At 37.0% G+C, this 20,614-nt stretch overlaps 1 protein-coding gene across 1 annotated transcript in view; it reads left to right on the top strand.

Annotated features, from left to right (window-relative positions):
• Nucleotides 1-7,661: 7,661 nt before the first annotated feature.
• Nucleotides 7,662-20,614, top strand: part of LOC104271100 (receptor-type tyrosine-protein phosphatase mu-like) — a gene marked incomplete at both ends in the record, with an annotated part of 126,851 nt that continues 113,898 nt past the window's right edge. Inside the window, 4 exons of the mRNA XM_009865679.1 lie at nucleotides 7,662-7,992; nucleotides 9,951-10,060; nucleotides 13,420-13,621; nucleotides 18,128-18,230. Coding sequence (XP_009863981.1) covers nucleotides 7,662-7,992; nucleotides 9,951-10,060; nucleotides 13,420-13,621; nucleotides 18,128-18,230 — 746 coding nt within the window. The remainder of the gene's footprint in view (nucleotides 7,993-9,950; nucleotides 10,061-13,419; nucleotides 13,622-18,127; nucleotides 18,231-20,614) is intronic.

Genomic DNA, 20,614 nt, shown 5'->3' with positions numbered 1-20,614 from the left:
TAGTTGTAAAAGCCACTGCCAGCATTTTCCTCACTAGTGGCTGATGGCTAAGTAGATTTAGAAATGAAAGGGGTTATTATAAAGTGATTACTGAATAGCTAGGTATGTCATTTTAAACAAGCAACTAAAATCTCTGTTGCAGATTCAGAATGTAATCTTGTTTGTATCATTCATACTTGAAATCTGATTTTGATTGTGGAGGAGTAATCACGTAATGTAGGTAATTTGCCAAAAATATATCAAATTATGTTTTTCTTTGATTCCTTATTTAAACATATTAGAATTTAAATGACTCACCATTCAGAGTTTACTTAAAAAATGACAACATAAAGAAGTATTAGATTCAGTTTGCATTGGTTCAGATTTAAATTTTGCTATGAAGTGAAAAGTTCTTATCTGCTCTCTCATGCAAGAAAGCATTATATAGAAACTAAGACAACTAACTTTTAAAGGGTTTTTATGAATAAAAGGATGTTATTGATATTTAGACCAATATATTTTGCAACAACGAATGTCAGTCTGAAGACTAGGTCTTACGGGATATGTGTAGCCATGAATTAGAGAGTAAGAGCTGAAAAAGTTAAACTGTCTCATGCAGGATTATATGACTCATTCATGTTTCTGTATCCCATGCTTATAATAATACGTTACTAAAAGCTTCAATCTAGTGCCTCATCTGGTTTCAAGCAACAGCTACAGTTGTTTTTTGTAAGCAGTGAGTTGAAGCATTGGATGCTTATTAGAATGTGCTTTCAATGAATCTTCTATAATTGGCTAAATATTGTGGTAGTCTCCCAAGAATCCCTATATTTTTAGCTTGTATTTCAGCTAGAGGTACCACAGAAAGAATTCTCCTAGTGACAGACTGATAGTAGTACTTATGATCCTTCCTGGAAAATGTAGACCTCTACTGTACCATGCGATCGTAAAACAGTTTGCGTTGGAATGGACCTTAAAGATCATCTGGTTCCTCATATCTCATATTTGAGTTCGAATTTGAGGAGTGAGGATTCAGGCTGGCTCATTTTAAGAACTTGTCCTGCTCATTTTAGTGCTGTGAGCTGTATGGATTTTATTGTTTTCTGAGCCCCGCATTTTGGAACTAACCAGTTCTGTCCACAAAGTACCTATTTAGTGCTATCTTCAGTGGGTTAGAAATGAGCCTGAGAATTAGGGTTCGTGACTTTTGCTGGTGCTTTGCAACTTTGAGCAGAGAGTTCATTTTTTTTGAGCTTCAATTTGTGTATAAACTAGGAGAAATGCTGTTGTCATACCTCATACAGATGTGTAAGGATTAGCTACACAATACTCCTGAAGTATATGATATAACATTATCAGTGGGAGCATAATCTTGCATCTGCTTCCACAGTGAAGAAGAATGGTGTTAGCTCTAATCTTACTGACGGCAGGATAGTTTGGAACATGCTGGTTCTTCTCGTTTGCTCACTAGATTGCTGGCACCTCTGACAAGAGAAAGGCTGAGTTTGAGCACATGCTGTGAGTGATAATCTTCTGGTTCCCAGATGCTGGGAAGCAGTTTAGTCCAGAGACAGAAGGCTGTCTGTGGTGAGGTTGCTCTGAGAGGTGGGGTGTTTATACATAAATCTTGTCCTACTGACATCTTCTCTTGTCGTGACACTGTGGATACTGATCCCGTTAGCAAAAGGTGCTGGGGGAAATGTGTGCAGGAGGTTTATGCTGCTCAGTGCTCTTACATCTGCAATAACTTGGAAGGTGCAGAAGAGATTCCCATAGGCTACTGCTCAGAGTCAGCATCCTGATAACTTTAGGGTACCTACAGCCTTGCATTCACCTTCATGCACTGACATTTTGGCTGTGGAATATAAAGTAATATAATTAAAAGAGTATAATTAAAAAGATTTTAAAATAAACCAATAAGCATTTTTTCTTCAGAATTTGCTCAAAGAAAAACAGACATAGCCTGATAAATTGTGGTGCTTTGAGAGAAGAGCTCTTGTTGAACTTCAGTCTGTTAGTGAAGAATTGAGATGAATAATTACAGTTGAATGGGATCTTCTAAAAATCTGTCTGACCAAGTTTGCAAACAACCTCAAATTGTTTGCAGTCATGTGTAGATTGGATGACAAATCCAGTCAAATAAGGACAAGCAAAACAAGTTAAATGTTTTACCTGCTCTTTTGTTTGGTGTAAACTATAGATACATACAAATCTTGACATTTGTTTTCTCAAAAGAAAGCAACCTTTGATATCAGCTGGCTCTGGAAGCAGATAGTGTGTTCCCCTGTAGATGAAATGATGTTTCATTGCCTCGTGGTCTCTGCCTCTAAGGCATAATATAATTTCTAGATTACTGAGGAGCAGCAGAGTATCTGGACAACTGTGGAGTGAGTGGAGAAGTCTGGCTTTTTAACTTCTGCAGGATGGGGATTTACCAAATAAGGATGAAGTTTGGTGTGTATAGGTATATATCAAGTAAAGAGTTGGGGTCTCCATTCTTTAAAATTTTCTAAGTGTTTAATGTTTTAGGTTTTCTGCAGGGAAAAGTGAAGTTTCTCATGTCACCTCCTCAGCTTCTCTGGTTTGTTCTTCCCTAGACGGTACTTGTGATTCAGTAAAGTTCACTGATGGCTTGATGACTTTTACCAATGCTGATGAAGAGAATGTTTGACTTAAAACATAAGTAGTCTTTTTTGAAATAAAGCACATGTCTTAAATTGTCTGCTGAATCAGATGTAGCCCTGATGTATCATGAGGAGTCAAGTCTGAAGTGTGTATGTGCTCATGCTCTCCATCACTGTAGAATGCAAGTTCCTTGCAGGCATTCATGAAATCATATGCAACACCCTCTGATAGTGATGCTGGAGTACTATGACTCCCGCTTTACTCAGAGCACATTGATGTGGAAAGATGTTAAGTGATTTGAACAATACCGATTAGGCAATCTGGGACAAAGTCTGTACATTTAATTAGCATTAATTCAGTTCTGTGTTTAAAATTGCTGTAGTGGATAATACCTTAAATCTCAAACTATTCAGTTTTCATCTTAAATTTTTATATTTTTGTGTTCTGTTCATCCTTTGCTTCCTGTGGAAGGATAATCGAGACCCATCTGTAAATTAAATCGCAAGAGTTGTTACAGAGCTAAACCACACTGACAGTTTGCCTAGACAAAAAGTAAACGCTTCATTCCTATTGGTCATATGTCTTTTGTGTCTCTAACACATACCACATGTCTGCAGCTAGTGGAGTATCATGCTATCACCATGCTATTCCTTTCTTTATCTCTTGTTTCAGCAGGTCTGTGCAATCTGCAATGGAAAGACAAAACTTGCAGTCTGAGTTTTCATTCTAACCGCAAGTTTTGATGATCAATGACAGGATGCTAAAAATACACGTAAATGTCTCTGTGATTCTGAAATTGAGTTTCTGAAAAAGCATTGTACTTGTGGTAAGAGGTAAAGTGTGAAGTTTCAGAGAAATGAGCTGTGAATTGCAACTGCAACGGAAATTGATCCTGTCTGTCAGTCTCTGCTCCATATTCTCAGGAAAAGAGAGCAGAGCAGAGAAGGAGCCAAGATCACCGATTAAATGGGATGCTAAAGTGCCAGGGGCTAGAACCAGGCTTGCTGGTCCCTCAGGTTGAAGCCGCAACTGTCAGACTTCACTGCCTGATACCCTGCTGAAGCTGGCAGAAGGAGAGCAGCATGAAAAATGCTGCAGGCGCCGGCAGGGGAATTGGTAAGAACTACCTGGCCAAGCTTCAGGCATGACAGGCAGTGCACTCCTTTGGGAGGAAAACCTCTTTTCTTATGAAATGGTAAGCCTTATTTTCCCCATCCGCCTCGTGATTCTTTTAATGAAAAATAGCTGCAATAGTGAGGAACGACAGAGGCTCTGTTCATCTGGAGAACTGCAGAGCGAGCGGAGAGATCTGGCTGTATAACCTCTCTCTAGGTGGGCCTTTATCAAGTAAGGGAAAAACGAAGGTTCAGCAAATCGCTGGTATGTGTGGGTTGTGTAAGTTGCATGTAGGATAATTGGCACGGCATATTAATCTTATTTGTCTTGTCTAGAAAAAGTGATTTCAGTTGTGATAACCACTGTGAAATGGCACTTCCCTGTGTAGCTGTCACCTCATGCAAGGTAACAGCAGCAGACCATTGCTAGGATGGCAGCCTTCAAGTACTATATGAATAGTTAGTGCAAGACTCACGAGCACAACAGTGTGGCATCTTTATGGAATGCTTACTTTTTAACTTAAATTTGGGCACTTACCGTGAACAGGTGATAAAAAGATCCTGTAGAAAGTAAAATCAACCAAACGAAGACATGATGCTGTAGTAATTAATTCAACTTTCCTGTTTCAGCCATAGGCATTAGCTGTCATTCTTCTTGTGTTCCTTAACAGTTTTCTTTCCCCAAATATTCTGCATCCTTCATGATGAAGAGCATATACTTGGCAGTGTATTGGAAGTGATGTACTGGCCTCTCAGAACCATATCACATTAAGTGTTTCCTCTGGGGCATACAGCGATACCAGAGAAGCTTAGTGCTAACTCGATCAAATAGGAACTTCTTTTTCTATCTTTTGTTGCAATAACTGCATTTTTTCATACCAGTTTTTCATATTTTCCTTGTGTTTTGAGCCACATGGTTTTTTAATAAAAAAATTCCACTGTTACCTTAGGCTTTTTTTCTGGTTTAAAGTGGACATATTTCTCTTTGCATCTTTCCTGCTTACTGTATGAAAGAACTGAACTTATCCAAAAAACGTCTTGTACTTGTAGATCTATTATGACTGAGAACTCAGCTATGTAGAGCAAATGAGAACTGATATCCTTAGGTCTGTAGTGAAGTCATGTCTGGCAAATGAGAGAAGTGTGGGGTTTGGAAAGAAAGATTAAATAAAGTAAAATAGTGGTACGTCAGGAATTAGGTTTATCTGATGAGAGAAATAATAAAGCATCTATTCCACTAACTGCATTCACTTGAAAGTGAGATCAAGGACACAAAGTGTGTACATTGTTTTAAGTACAGGCCTTTATCTTCAGAGGCTCTTTCATGAACAAACCTCTTTGGAATATTCAACCTCACTTTCTCGATGGACATCTCCCATAAACCAGCGGTTATCCCACCTGGTGCATCCTATAAGATACTGCTTTATTTTTCCTTATGTGTCTGTCTCTACTGTGTCCCAGGTTATTTTTTTATATCCTACCTCTCTCTTTCTGTCTACTGAGTGCTGTCCTTGACTGGTTGACACACTACACTTACCCACAAAGGGATCTCTAGGGCCCTGTCAGTTGCATAATCTCTGAATGAATGACTGAATGAATGGTAAGAAGACCAGATAGGAGCTGTGCTGTAGCTATCTGATACTATAGATTACAGAATCAAGTCAGGAACCAAAGCCACCAGAGTATTTGCCTTGTCTGATGAGTTTTATCCTGTGAATATCAACAAAAGCTGTATCATCTCCATCTTTTACAATCTAATCTCTTTTTTCCCTTGTCTGTTTTGTTAGAAATGAAAATGTATCTGTCATTCTCGTAGCAATGACTTCCAGATTTAACTAGAGGGTTAGCTTGTACTTTTTGCTAAGGTAACATGACATAAGAATATCTTCCTCCTGGGCAGAAGTCTTGGATAGCTTTTAATTCAGGATTTTTCGTAGAGCCACTGCATCTCAGTTCTAAAATGCTAGAAATCAGTTTTAATGTCTCTAATAAAATGATTTCTCATCTCATTTGTGAATTTTCTGATGTGCTGACTGTGGAACTGAGCAAACTGTTCCATATTCTTTCAGCTAGGGGCTTTATTCAGCTGCATAATGTTGCATGTCAGGGTCACCTTGGTTTTGTTGGTTTTTTATTCCTATTTTGCCCTTTTGGATACCATTATAGTTACACAATACCCAACAAATGTCCTTTACTGTTCACAGTCTCACCTAAGTGAAGAAATGCTTAAAAGCTGCTATGAAGCCAAAAAAAGGGGAAAATTTCTTGTTCATGAGATTTGCGTCTGAATTATGCAGAAAGAAATGCTTAGGGAAGACATGAAACTCTTAGGACTTGCCAGTCTTTGACATTTGCTTCTCATTAATCTTTTTTGTAGCAATAGAAAATACCCCAAACACTCCAAACACCTGGATTCTTGGCTGGGGTATCTGAGCATGGGAGCAGGCGAATGACTCTATACTGATTTGTCCTTGGTGAGGACATTTTTACCAGTCACCAGTCTAGTCACCCGAAACGAGGCCAGGTTTAGATGTTGGGTAGAGGCAATTAATTTTAAATAGATAGATAGATAGATAGATAGATAGATAGATAGATAGATAGATAGATAGATAGAAGCCAGAGGATTTAAGTTTTGAAAGGCAAAAAAATATGCTGCTTTGTAGATGTTAAGAGAGAACAAGCAATTTCTTAACACCTTTTCTTCAAGGAATTAAGATGAATAACATCTTTGAACAAATATTTCAAGCATGCGAGAATTTTATTACAAAGTAAAAAGATGAAATCCTGTGTAAATTGTTTAGAACATTTCTAGTGAAGACATGTTGATTAATAAACATGAAAGAGGGAAGATGCATATTAATTTGTTTATGTATAAGAGGCTTCTAGCTCATTAAAAGTCTTCTAAGCATTTAACTAGTGAAGCAGTAGATAAAATCAGACGTTGTCTTTAATCTTTTTGAGGGCTCCAATATGAAAAAACCCAGATTGCTGCTAAATATGTATAATAGCTCTATTAATGACGGTGGTTTGAAAATGTGGTTTTGCTGTAATGTGGTGGAATTGGCTTCACTTTTCTATCTCAAGTGCTGGGGCCAGGAGGAATGAAGAAAATATAACTTCATCAACAACAATCTTTGCTTCTTGTGTATAGAAAGCCATAAATTCTTGGCTATGATTTTGCTAGATGTGATTTATGGCTGGTTGTTGACTGGGACATCTCTAGGAAAGCACAGATGCATAAGAATATTGGCTGATGTGCCTTCTGTCTGTTTCTTTTGATTGTTTGCTAAACCACCACTACAAATTGTGGTATTTGTGCTGTTTACTTTAGATGTGGTAAAAAAAAAAAAAGGAAATATGGACGCTATTAACAACTGCTATTTATGGGAAAAGAACCCTATGGACTATTTTGAAGGACAAATAGAGTTTGAGTAATTGTATTTAGTGTAACTTAAAAACAAATGAATAAGAAACAGCTGGAGAACCACCTAAAGCTTTTTCTTTGTATCAACAGTCCTGGGAGAAAATCACCATGTGTTTGCAAGTTTTCCTGAAAAATACCTTTTCTTTTTAGATACATGTTCTGTGAAGATTTTTGCTCTCAAAGTGTTAATACAAACTAATTTGTAAACAAGATAGGACATAATTATTTTTCTCAAGCAACAGATTGGTAAAGAAGTAAGCATCACTGAAACTATATTGTGCACTTCAAGTTCAAGCACAAAAGCTTTCTGGTATTTTGTTTGCTCTTCGTTTTTCATCAAAGACACTTCTCTTTCCATTTCTCAGTGCATTTTTCCTGATTTTTTGGAGACCTATACTTTTGCTGTCATTTACATTATGAGAGATAAAGCAATGAATTTCTGTTTCTGCTTATGTGTCATATTTATAGAACTATATAACTTATGTTACTGTTATAATGTGAATAAATAATCATACCAGAATTATGTTGGTGATTTTGCAGATCCAATGCGTGGGCCACGAAAACTAGAGGTTGTGGAGATCAAATCTAGACAAATCACTATTTGCTGGGAACCGTTTGGATATAATGTCACGCGTTGCCATCGATACAACCTCACAGTCCATTACCGTTATCAGGCTGGAGGACAAGAGCAAGTGAGAGAAGAAGTAAGCTGGGATACAGAAAGTTCACATCCCCAGCACACAATTACTAATCTTTCACCATACACAAATGTCAGCATCAAATTAGTACTAATGAATTCCGAAGGACGAAAAGAAAGCCAAGAACTTGTTGTACAAACTGATGAAGATGGTGAGTTTTTGTGTTTTCATACACATGTACACTGCACATGCCTACTGCCTGATAGTCAATACACTTTTCTATGTAAGTACATTTTCTACTTTCACTATATCTGTAACAGATTTTCCACCAATGTCACCAATTTGAAGGCAGTAATGGGTCCATTAAAAATGTTACTATCTTTTATGTAACCTATAACATTGCATATCATTTAATCATTACTTCTTTAAACTCGTAACTTGTACTTGAACTATATTCTGCTTCTTAAAAGTTGCAGTATCAATTTGAAGAAATTTCAGGTGGTTGTCCACGGTATTCTCCCTCATATAAGCTTTTCTATTGAGTGATATATGCTCAACATTAAGCGTTTGTTCTTGATTTGCCGTTTCAATTTCTCTAGCTTTGGCTTTCCAACCACTGGATGCCATTAGCTTCTTGCTCTTGCAAAATATTCTATATACAGACATTGGAATATATAGGTATTCTCTTCCTTTTAGCAATTTTCAGCTAATGTGGGGTTTTAGATAACTTAAGAGGGTTACCACAGTCTTTTTCTATACTTCCAACTTATTTACGCTATATTCCTCTTCCTTTACACATGAATCATTAACTCCATGATTCCAAAAGAACTTTTACGGTTCTCTCCTACTTGGAAGCAAGTTTTAGTGCCCAGACTTAAGGTTGCCCTAAAGGCACAATCTCACTGGTCCATACAGGACTGGTAAGCCAGGGCAGAAACTATCATCTGTGTTCCTGGAGCTTCCCCTTGGTAGAACAAGGGACTCTGCAGAGAGCTGTGGAGAGGTGATTGTGAAGTCTCAAACTATGTAAGCTCCCAGAGCAAGAGCATGCTGCAGTAAGAGGAGGACAATTCTCTACTAGACCTCACAACAGGAAGGAGTCACCAAATGTCTTGCTTGCAGATCTTTCTGTTCTTGAACCATTCGGGTAAATCTCAGTAAGGGATCTTAGAAGTTATTTCAACCATTGTGGCAAGTAGTTTCCACCTTCTTTCTCAAGCCTGTGGAAGATGTTAAGTGTATCTTCTTACTGGATTTCCACATGCAGTTTGTGGAAAAGCGCTAACCCATCAATGCCTGTTGCCATGCAGTGGTCCTGTCTGCATTTTTCAGGATTTTCTTTTCACACTTCATTGCAAGTGTTGTTACAAAATTTAAATTGCCAATACATGTCCATATGCTCTTTACACATCTCCTTCACTGAAAACTGTGTGGAGGTTGGCCTGGGGATAAGGTAATTGCTGCAGAACAAACAGGAAACATAAGTAGATACCTGAGAGCGATTGACATACCTTTTATCTGAACCTTGTGACATCCCTGACTCTTCAGACGTCATTCTCACAAATTAAGAGACTTTAAGAAAAATGTATAATGTCAGATTTTCAGTTTGAAAATGCTTCATAACATCCTTATACACACCCTGTTGTAGGTCTTCAGGCTCAATGTCAGTGAGCATTGCTGTTCTATGCAACATGTGGTTCATCTTTTTGAGCTAACTGTTTTATTTCAGGCTGTTGAAACTATGCCTTGTTACTTCAATGCTTGTGCATTTTCATTTATGAATGCTTAATGTGGTTTTCACTACGGGACACTAATGCTGTTGATTAGTAGGTATCACAAGTGCGGGTTTTTCACAAGAATTTATGGCTGAAATATCGCCTAATTCCTTGTGAAGAGCTGATTTATCCTTTTTTTTTGTCAGTAGCGTTTTACGGGACAAGTGTGGTACTCACTAATTCCATCTTACACTGGAGGTGACACATATGTTTCCTTCACAACACTATCCTGTTAAATAAATCATTCTTCCCCTGAGCTACCCTGGCCTTGGCTTCAGTATTGGGGAAATAATAGTGGGATGGGGTTTATGCCTTAACAGCACAAATATTAAGCAGAGTAGATCCTTCAGAATTTTTTCTCAAAACAGCATTTTTTCCTTTTTCTGTCCATTAGTCCCAAGTGCTGTGCCACTTGAATCCATGCAAGGGAGTACCTTTGAAGAGAAGATTTTTCTTCAGTGGAGAGAACCAGCGCAAACGTATGGTGTGATTACTTTGTATGAGGTACCTAGCATTTTGCCATGTTTTAATTTTTTATGTATAGTTTTGACTTTCAAAAATATATAATCAGTAAGAAAAGTGGGGTTTTTTCTAGTCTGGGTAAAATAAATCTTCTTTCTGAAGACAGTAGCATTTGCAAAGTAATGAAGTGAAATATATAATGTAGGACTGAATTATGCAGGCCTCAGAATGTCCCCAGGTTATCAGCTTTGAGTAAACTCCTATTTTCAGAACCATGTGATATAGCATTCTACCTAGTAATGTGGATCAAATGTTTACAAGATTGAAAGACAAATCTTACTGAACTTTTAGAAAAATAGACATAGCACAATGGTGACAGTTAACAACACATTCAGATAACACTCATTATAGGAAGCGTGTTGTAATAGAAACAAGCAGGCATAATTAAAAAGCATCTAACGGTTTTAAAATGCAAATTCAACAAAATTGTATGTTGTTAGGTGTCTGAAAATATCTGCTTTTTTCTTATGTGGAAACTCTGCCTGAATACCTTTTAGAAAAATTGACAAAAGACTGCAGAGATTAAGCTGTCAGACAGTAATCACAGTTAAGCTTCTTACCTGACCTTACTACAAAATTGGTATTGAAGTGCTTTGTCTAAAAAAAAAATACCTAAATTAGATACGGTATAAGAGAAAAGTTAAATTGAATAGTAACCTATTGATATTGTTTTGAAAACTGTTTTATTTTAAGAGGATAAAATGTTATGAAAAGGTATGAATTGATTTTTTATAAAGCTAACTACCCTCCACCTAGTTCACAGTTGCGTACCTTCAGGGATCAGAATGTTTTAGTTAATGTGTTAATGCTTTTACTGATGCTAGATTTTATGTTTGGGGTTGGACTAGGTGATCTCTAGAGGTCTCTTCCAACCCCTAACATTCTATGATTGTATGTATATAGAAATACACAGTGGTGAACCAACTTTCTACTGCCATACATGCATGCATGCCTAATTGACATTGCACTGTATACCTGCAGTTCATTCTTACGTGTATACACATTCATAACTCCATCAACTGTAATGGGACTTGTGCAGGTGCAACAGAGATAGGACAAAATATTTTGGCCAGACTTTCTAAGGTAGTCAAAATTGTGCAAGTCTGTGAACATCAAAAGAATGTAGCATTCTAACAATTAGGAGAATATTGAAAAGAAAATGCTGATACTTCCTTATACTGTTTATCTACTGTAACTCAAAGTACCAGGAGGTACTTGTGAGTTGAAGACACACAGCTTGGGCAAGGTAAGCCTGCACATGCATAAGCCTGAGCCAGACCTGAGAGCAAAGTTGCTCTTGCCAGGGCAAGCTCTTGAGGTGGTGCCAGTTCTTTATAGGGGCAGCTGTAAGACTACAGATTCAGCAGGAGATCCCAGCGTCTTGACTCCAGCAGACACATGAACCTACTATGCAGTCCTGCATCTGCATCCCAGCTGCCAGAGAGCAAGCACTATCTCATCTCTATATCTAGCATTTCTTGAGTAACTAAGTTTGTGTGTTGTTAGACATTTCATAACTTAGGGGCCAGGCATTTGTTTTTAGTGCCTGAAGCATACAGTCTTTCAATATACGTGGTAGAAAAAAAAAGTGCATTGAAGTATCAAGTATTAAAATACTCATTGCTATTGTGAAATTAAGTGCAAATCCAATTATTTTACTAATATTTAAAGTAAAAAGCCTTTAGGTCATCTAATGACATGACAGTTTACACCATTTCGCTCTATGACCAGCTCAGGTCCACAGCTGTAGGAATAAAAGGGTTAGTGCTTTGAGCAAAGTTTCATCAAAATTTGATAAAAACAATCAGCATCCAGTGAGAAAATGACCCTTACACCTTTTATTTTTTCCTTTTGCATCACTGCAAAGCAGTGATAGACATAAGAAATTAGTTTTACTGAAAGTAATTACTAACAGTCTTATAAGTAAGAGTGAAATACAGAAACAATGCAAGTTCATTTTAAGCAGGGAAAACACTGGGTTTTTTCTCTCCATGATCCGTGGGAGAACTTACTTCATTACTGAACGGCAGCCACTTAGATATCTAATAAGTAAACACTGCAAAAAAAATAAGCATCTAAGATAGACTGCAGAGCCTACATTATTTTAAATAAAACTTAACTGCGATTTTGGAAAACCCAGTTAAGGATAATAGAAATGTAGGAAACAGAGTCAAAAGTAGCTGTGAGAGGTCATTTAGCTCACATCTCTGTGGTAGAGGATCTCCCTATATCTACCAAAATAATGTCGATGTTTATCTAGGTGATGTCAAAGCTTTTCATACTATTTTTCAGCATTTTATTAATATTAGATGAGTCATATAAAAATCAATTTTCATTAAGTCAGATGTTTTAGGAGATTGCTAGTGTTTAAGGTGTATAGTGCTGACACTCCTGTTTCTACGTTTTATGTTTTCTTCGTCATAACGATATGAAATAAATATAGCAAAACAAATGTCACTTATCACTTTCTATTATAAATCTTGGAGTTACTTGCATACAAATGAAACTTTAAAAGTAAAAAAGGAGGGGTGAATAATTTTTACTTTTAAATTTTCTTATGGATTTCTTATTTTTAAATTCTTATTACAGTGCATGGAACTTAGTAACTAATAGAAGAAATCTGGATCAAGCTTTACTGTGAACTTATATTAACATTTCTAATGAAAACTAGAAATACTCTTTGAACCAAAGAAGGAACTGAGGATACAAAATATGCTCTGCATATATTAGTTAACGTTTTATCTCTACTTCCCTCCAAATGAGAATCGGACCTAGGTACAATATAATAACCTGAAAAATTCCAAATTAGCAATTATAATAGCCAAGCTTCAGACTAAAATACAAACTTTACCCACTTTCTGAAAAATTTGCCTTGAGCTACCCTTGTCGTCTTTTACAGATGATCTCATTCAGAGCAAAGTGTAATTATAGTGAAGTCAACTGGAACTGGGATCTACACCTTTTTTATTCGCTTATCTGGTTTTTAGCTTGTTGTTTTCATTTTGTTATTGTTGCTGATCAAAACCAACAGTGAGACAAATTCAAAAAATGACACCGTTAAAGCGAGCATCTTGAAGGAATTAATGTAAGCCTGAACCCATCCTTTAGAGTTGTAATCTTGCTGCCTTTAAGACTCTGTATCTATAAAAGTAATAACTCATGCCAGTTATGGCTGAATTTCTGTGTCCCTTCTTGGGATTCGGGATTTGAAGAGTATAAGAGAGTAAGATAGCTTATCATAAAATGTCTGACAGCGCATACATCAGAAGGGTTTACTGGATAAAGATGCAATCTCTGTCCGTCTGCTCAAGGCAGTTTATAACTTTCTTATTCTTTTGCAGATCACCTACAAAGCAGTCAGTTCCTTTGACCCAGAAATAGATTTATCCAATCAAAGTGGACGAGTCTCAAAGCTAGGAAATGAAACCCACTATCTCTTTTTTGGACTGTATCCTGGCACTACCTACTCTTTCACCATCAGAGCCAGCACAGCTAAAGGCTTTGGACCTCCAATCACAAATCAGTTCACCACTAAAATATCAGGTACTCTATTAAAGAATATAAACAATATTTTTGTGATAATGACCTGGGTAATTCTTTTTGCTGTTTGCTTTTCTTTAGGATATAACAAGCAGCAAATTAAAAAAGTGGAATACATGTTCATCCCTGAAGATGTCAGACTGACGTATGTTAGCATATCTGAAAATCTTCCAAATGCTTAAATATCAGATAGTACTTTGAAATTCCTGTTCACAACTGTAAGTTATCACCAAAGAAACCCTATGAGTTATGTGCCTGCAGTTAGTGCCAGCTGCTGTTGCAACATTTAGCATAGGGTTTTTTGGACATGAGGATGAGGGTTTCATTCAGAGCTTAGTCAGCCTTGAAGTGATTCTAAATTAGAACAGTAACGGTGCTGGAAAAATCTCTTTAATGAGCCATGAACAATTGAGAGTAGAGCAGAAATACTCGATGTCTAGCCCTCGCTTAGAAAGCGTAGCTAACTACCAGCCTGCGTATGTTCCTAGCAGGCATGTGGACTCAAGTGGGTATGTAACTGTACTGGACAAGACGATCAGGACTAGTGGCTTTCAGATAAGAGCAGCATGACTGTCACTTCTGCAGACCCATGAACAATATTTCAAAGCCCTCCCGGAGGAAGAGGAACACTTCATTTCTCTAGTTGATGGGACGCAATACTATTACATCCTCTAAAACGCTTACGTACTTGATGACAAAATATTTTGCAAACTTACAGCTGAAATCCCTTCACTTTTCACATCTCCACAGTCCACAGAATTAAACTGGCAGTTGAACTGTGGCCCCTTCATAATATTTATGCAGAATTACCTGATCTATTTTTGATCGCCTTTGCTCTTCAGGAAGGATATAGGAAAGTGTTTGGGTACAAAATCTTTCTCTTTTACTCTCATTCTGTGTACTTTTCCCCATCGCTCATTTTCTGTCCTTACTGGAAGGAAAAAAAAACCGCAAGTGTTAATCAGAAACAGAGCAATTTCTGGAATGGGCAGTTAATGCAGAGTAGACGTCATTGCCAGTAGAGATGTTTGTAGAGAAAAAAAAAATATTTGCTAATTTTCAAGTTAGAAGATTATTCTTTACAGAAAGTCTAAACATAATTAACTGTTCCATGAAGATGGAGTTCCTTTTCCATCCCCTTTCCTATACTGAGTAGAAACTTCCTCTGTCAGAAATAAACTTTTGACACAGCAAGATTTGATAGGAGTTAGGGTGGCAGAACCAGCACTTATTAGAATGAGGAAGGAAGGAGACTACTGAGAATGGATGAGAATCTGGAGATTTGAGAATAATACTGATTCTTAAATTGTTCTTTTCTAAATTTGATATGTCCCCAGCTAAACTTCATCAATGTGAACAGACATTTCAGGCGCACTTGGGAGTGAGGCTTTCCTCTGAGCTACCGTGTAACGAGATTCTGCAGGCCGTCTTGTCTGCACCCAATTACTTCGTGGTAGTTACTTTACTAACGGGGAATGTTTATGACATGCCCATAGGTAATTAAAGGCAGTCTCTTGATGAATTTAAAACAGAAGCGGAATGCATTAGGAAGCGGAATGCTTAGTATCATTGGAAAATCACAACCAAAATATTAGCCGTTGAATACGGTCACTTCTTTGCAGTGCTATTGTCCTGTGATCTCCTTGTCTCACTGTGAGGCTCTGACACTCTTGGTGTGGCTCCAGTTTGGATAAATACAAAGCAAAACTGCTGAACATCTATGGGTGAAACATCTCACTATCCCCGTGTGTTGCCAGGTCTAGTTGAGAGGTGGCGTCCCTGCCCAAAACAGGGAGGTTGGACTAGATGATCTCTAAGGACCCTTCCAGCCTAGGCCATTCTATGATTCTACAGAACAAATGAGTTGCATTCTGACCAGTTTCGGGATTGAGTCATTGCATTTTACTTGGTCCAACTCTAGACTCCATCTGAACAAAATACTCTTAATTTCCTGTTTTAAGTGTTTGAACAGTACTATTCTGTACTGTAAATAGTTGCCATATTTCATTCTACGCTAGTTTGATTGGCACTGATGGATGAGGCCATCTTTATGTAAATAGGTATTACCAGAAGCAGAGCTTGAGGCAGTGCATGCTATCAAAACTGATGGGCACTCTGTTAGAAGACTGTTTTCTGTTGCATGCAACTTCATGAAAAGTCGGCTGTGTGGGCTGAGATTTTGTGTGCTGCCATTCACACTAAGAAGAATTTCACCCATTTCAGGAACAAGGCTGACATCATGAAAAATTTTGGTGACCGATACATTACTGAAATGCTTTCAAACAGGGATTTAAATATTTAGCAAGAAGAGAGACATTACTCCGAGCCATCACTGAAAATCTCTCCAGACTTGGGCAATTTGTAAATGTTGCAATTTGCACACAAATGGTAGAAACTCGGCAGAATTGATCAACGGACGTCACCATAAATGCGGTACTCACTAAATAGCTTTAAGTTCTCCAAGCCTTTTGGAGCTTTGCCTGTGTGTTCGACAGCTCGGTGTGCCCACAATAGAGAGGGAGTCACTAAGGGCCTTACCGTTTCTGAGCTTCCTGCTGCAGAAAACCAGGGTGTGCAGTTGCAAAAACTGTGAACAGGAGGAACATCACCTGTTTTCTCTGTTTATTGATAAGCTACTTCTTTACATGTGGGCAGTGTGGAGAAGGAAGACTCCTAACCTAGACAGGAGAAAAGTGCAAGAATAAATGACGTGCAAGTATCTGCGAGGAAGAGAAAAAGTATCTGGTACTGAAAGATGGGACTTGGACAAACACAGCTCATAATCTGGAGAGTGAAACAGTTTTGGCAGAAGGAGAATATGATTAGTAAAGAGTGCAAGTAGGGACCTAGGAGTCCTAAGTTAGGAAGATTGCCAAGGGCAAGAAATGCCTGAGTGTTCCTAAAACCTGCAGAGTTCATACAGCTTTCTGGAGATGCAGTTACTTTGTGCTTCCCTTATTTTTAGGATGCTTAACTTGAGAATGGGGCATTGTGTGTACAAGTTCTGGATATTCAAAACTGCAAAACTGGAATATGAGAAAATTGTGTCTGAATCTTTAAAATACTATGTAAAATTATGCCTTTCAGCTTCCCAAAGTGGGTACCAAAATAACTTATAATGATGGGTCTAAATGTTTGTGTCTTATATCCAGGACTGTAAACAGAGTAAAACCCTCTCAGCTTACAAGGAGATTTTTGAAGATTAATTTTTTTATTTGCAAAGCATTTCAAAACTGGTGAATATCAATGAAAAGTCATGAAGTTGTTATTAATGTTTTCACAGCAACCTGAAGAGTTGTGGGCAAAACTGTTAATGCAGTTCTTCCTTGGATATGTAGGGCAATGTGTATAAAGGAGAGAGAAGTTCATACACCTTTCAAGTAGATGTAGCTGCTACTGGGAGGGTGAAAATGATCGGAAAATGCACTTGAAAGAAAGACTCACATTGTTGCAGCTATTTAATTTGCTAGAGGAGCCTAGAAGTTGATATTATCTCTATGTGGAACGTAATACACTCTGAGTAGTGTTAATCAGTATGGTACACTAGGTATCCAGGGGCTGGGAGATGAAGATAAACAAACAGAAATGCCAAACAGGTCCCCACGTTCAACATGAAATATAATTAGTCTTTGGAAGAACCTTCTAAATAAAAGATCTTCTTGCCAACAAATATATTTTCTTTTTCAAACAGGTTAGGAAGTCCACTGCCCTGCCTTATTGCTGTGATCAAAGATCATTGCAATGACCACTTTTCAGTACTATAGCCTTTAAATCTGTTAATTGTGTGTCATCATTAATAACTGGACAATAAAGATACAACAGACTGCTAAACAACCAATTAACCAAGCAGCCTTCCATCCAATAGAATGATAAAAATGTGACTAGATGATAGCACTGAAAAAAGCAGTGACAGTAAAAGACAATAGCTGAGGTGCCATTCGTTTTAATCACAACTGTAATTTCTTAATGAAGACACAGTTTGCAAAAGTGCTGTTGAATGTGGCTTCAGACTAAGATAAACTCTCATGGTGATAATCTTGCTTCATTATTGTAAATTATGTCTGTGGTGGACAACAGACCCAGGACAATTAAAGCACCAGTTCAGATTCTTGGAATAACAAATTCTGAGAGTGCATCCTAATACCATTGACATACTGAGAAATCTGGGCTCAAATTCAAAAACTATGGGCCCTTCAGCACACACATTTGCAGATTCTCTTCTTGAGATAACTTTTCATTTCCAAGTCATGGATTCTCAGTGCTTTCTACCTACTAGTATCTGTTTCCTGTCCTGAGATCAGCAGCGAGTTTGGTTGGTTGTTTATTTTTTCCCTTGAAGTTATTTAATAGTTGCCCCACACTTGTGTTGTAGCCAAAAGTGTCTTAGACCTATAATACGGTCTTTATATTTGAAAAAGTCTTTAAAATTACCCATTCAAATGAAGATACAGCTTTGCAGAGAAGAAATACAGGAATAATGATTATTTTTTTCCTCTTTTCTTATTCTAGCACCCTCTATGCCATCATATGAACTTGAAACACCTTTGAATCAAACTGACAGCACTGTGACAGTCTTGCTGAAACCTGCACAGAGCAGAGGTGCTCCTGTCAGGTACTGGGGGAAAAATCTCTATAAAATTAAAACCAAATTGATTAATTTCGTGAACAAGTTTTCTGGGGATTTTCTACACAGCAATCAGTGTCTAAATTCATGTCTGTATTAGCGCTAATTGAATTAAATAACTGAAGAAAATGAAAGTGCTTTGATGTTCAGTGTTCGTGTATTGTTTAAAGGATTTGATCCAGATGCAAGTGGCTTGTTCTTTGAAGATAAGGAACAAAGCCATAGTTCTGTTGTGTGGGTGGCTTCTTTAAGGTAATTGCTTGCTGCAGTGTTATAAGTTCAAGGGCATATCACATTTTTATGCTGAGCTACTGTCTTTAGTATTTACTCTTCTTGTTTACTTCACAGATTTAAGATAATCAACTCTTAATAAGTTACCTGATTTAAACAATATGTACTGTAACATTAATGAAATATTTACATATAATTGACCATCATAGCAGAAATAGAAAAAAAAATCAACCTGGAAAACTGAATTCTTCAGTGTTATGTAGTACTTGTTAGTGAATTTCCAATTTGCAGAGGTTTATTCACGTATGTGGCACTATATAAGACCTTCATTGATTAGAATAAAAGATGCCTGCTTTTCAGTGAAGAAAACAGAGATATAGTTAGATTATTTTGAATGAGAACCACTAATGAGCTCAATACTCTGAATAAATGAAAATACAGATGAAAGAAATACAGATTTTTCAGAGGTTTAGGATGTTTTCCCTCTTGGCTAATCATGTATCATCAGAAATGGTTAATTCTCTTGTTACTGGAGGAAGAGTTAAGACCTGCATTGAATGAGTATTAATTATTTTCTTCATGGTGCTAAAGTTTTTGGTAATTTCTGTTTATCTGGGAAATACAGCTCTGGTATACTCATGTATGCATCAATGAAAATAAATTTTCATTGAGTTTCTTCAGAATATTCACTGTTTCATATAATTAAGGTTATTTACTATGCAGCATTCATTGTTGCATTTTATGTTATGTGTAGGTAGATCTGCATTTAGGAAATGCCATGTTTTTGGTCATTCAGACAACTTTTTGAAAAGAAAATTTAATATTTTGGGAAAGTCTGAACCAGCTGAGAGAAAAACAGAAAGCCATTAAAGGAGATTTAATGAAACTTTGGTTTAGCAGATTAGATTAGAAACAGACTGATTTGATATTTGACTTTATCTGACAACGCTATAGCGTAGTGCTTCTGAATTCAAGCATCTGGATTAAAATAATACCACTTGGAATCATTGTTGTTTAAATACAAATATCTTAGGCCGTTAATAAAAAATCAGTTTTGTTCTTTTTATCTGCATCATGAACTAAAGATGATTGACTCCTATAGCAATAATGACACATCAGAAACTTTACTGACAACAGAAGGGAGCTAGTTAGGAGATTAAAGTGTGCCAAATAAGGGGATAAGCGCTTAGGAAAATAGAAGAGATTTAAAGTAACATGAAGCTGTAGAACTGACAGATGAACGCACAGCAACAAATATACTGAGGACCTTTGCAACAGGTCTCAAACCAAAATTAATGCTGACTGCAAGCCCACAATGTAAATACTGAGTGGAGCAGAGAATGAAAATTAAAGTAAGGATTTCTTAAAACTTTTAAATTTTATTGCACATTACACTCTCAAGCATGCTCTCATTGCATAGCTTGCAGAACACATTCTGCATATAGATTTTATCATCCTAATCTGCATTCATTGGGTGTTAAAAGTTTAGTCATACTTCATTTATGCACACCACTAAGCAAGATGCCTTGTCTATTGATCTGCTACTGGCTTGGTGAATGCAGATTTTTGAAACTACACTGAACTTGCAGAGTAAATGCTTGTTGTTGGTTTATTGATCAACGCATCAGGCATGTCACATAAAATTCTTTAATTCCTGAGATGGATAAGGAGAGCACAAATTCTGCCATTCAAGTCAACAAAGCTAATACCTGAGGTCATTCAGAATTTCAGCTTTTTTATGTGATGAAATTATTTTTCTCTACTTAAATATGAATAATCCTGATACTTTATACCTCATTTAGAATCTGCACACAACCACCACAACGTAAAAGGAGAGAGGGGGCAATGCTGATTGTTTAAATGTTGATTCAAAAGCAGACTTTATAGAAATGTTCAGGAAGCTCTGTTTACAATGATAAAGTACACATTAATCATGAAGGCCAAATGGCATTCCAGGTTGTTCTAGAATTCATAAGACTGGACATGATTAAAATGTATTTTGTCAGTGTTGTAATACAACAAAGACTGCTTGCTTTGTCTTCAATTTCAGGTCCAGCATGTTTTATGGCTATTGCTGTGTTTATTTCAAGGAGATTATTTTGGAATTATATATGTTTAAAGCAGTAATGCATTCAGTAATG

This window comes from Apaloderma vittatum, unplaced genomic scaffold (genome assembly GCF_000703405.1).
Source record: "Apaloderma vittatum isolate BGI_N311 unplaced genomic scaffold, ASM70340v1 scaffold743, whole genome shotgun sequence".
In the NCBI taxonomy this organism is placed as follows: domain Eukaryota; kingdom Metazoa; phylum Chordata; class Aves; order Trogoniformes; family Trogonidae; genus Apaloderma; species Apaloderma vittatum.
The sequence above is the reverse complement of the archived record's forward strand: the minus strand, read 5'-3'. Positions and strand labels throughout refer to the sequence as shown.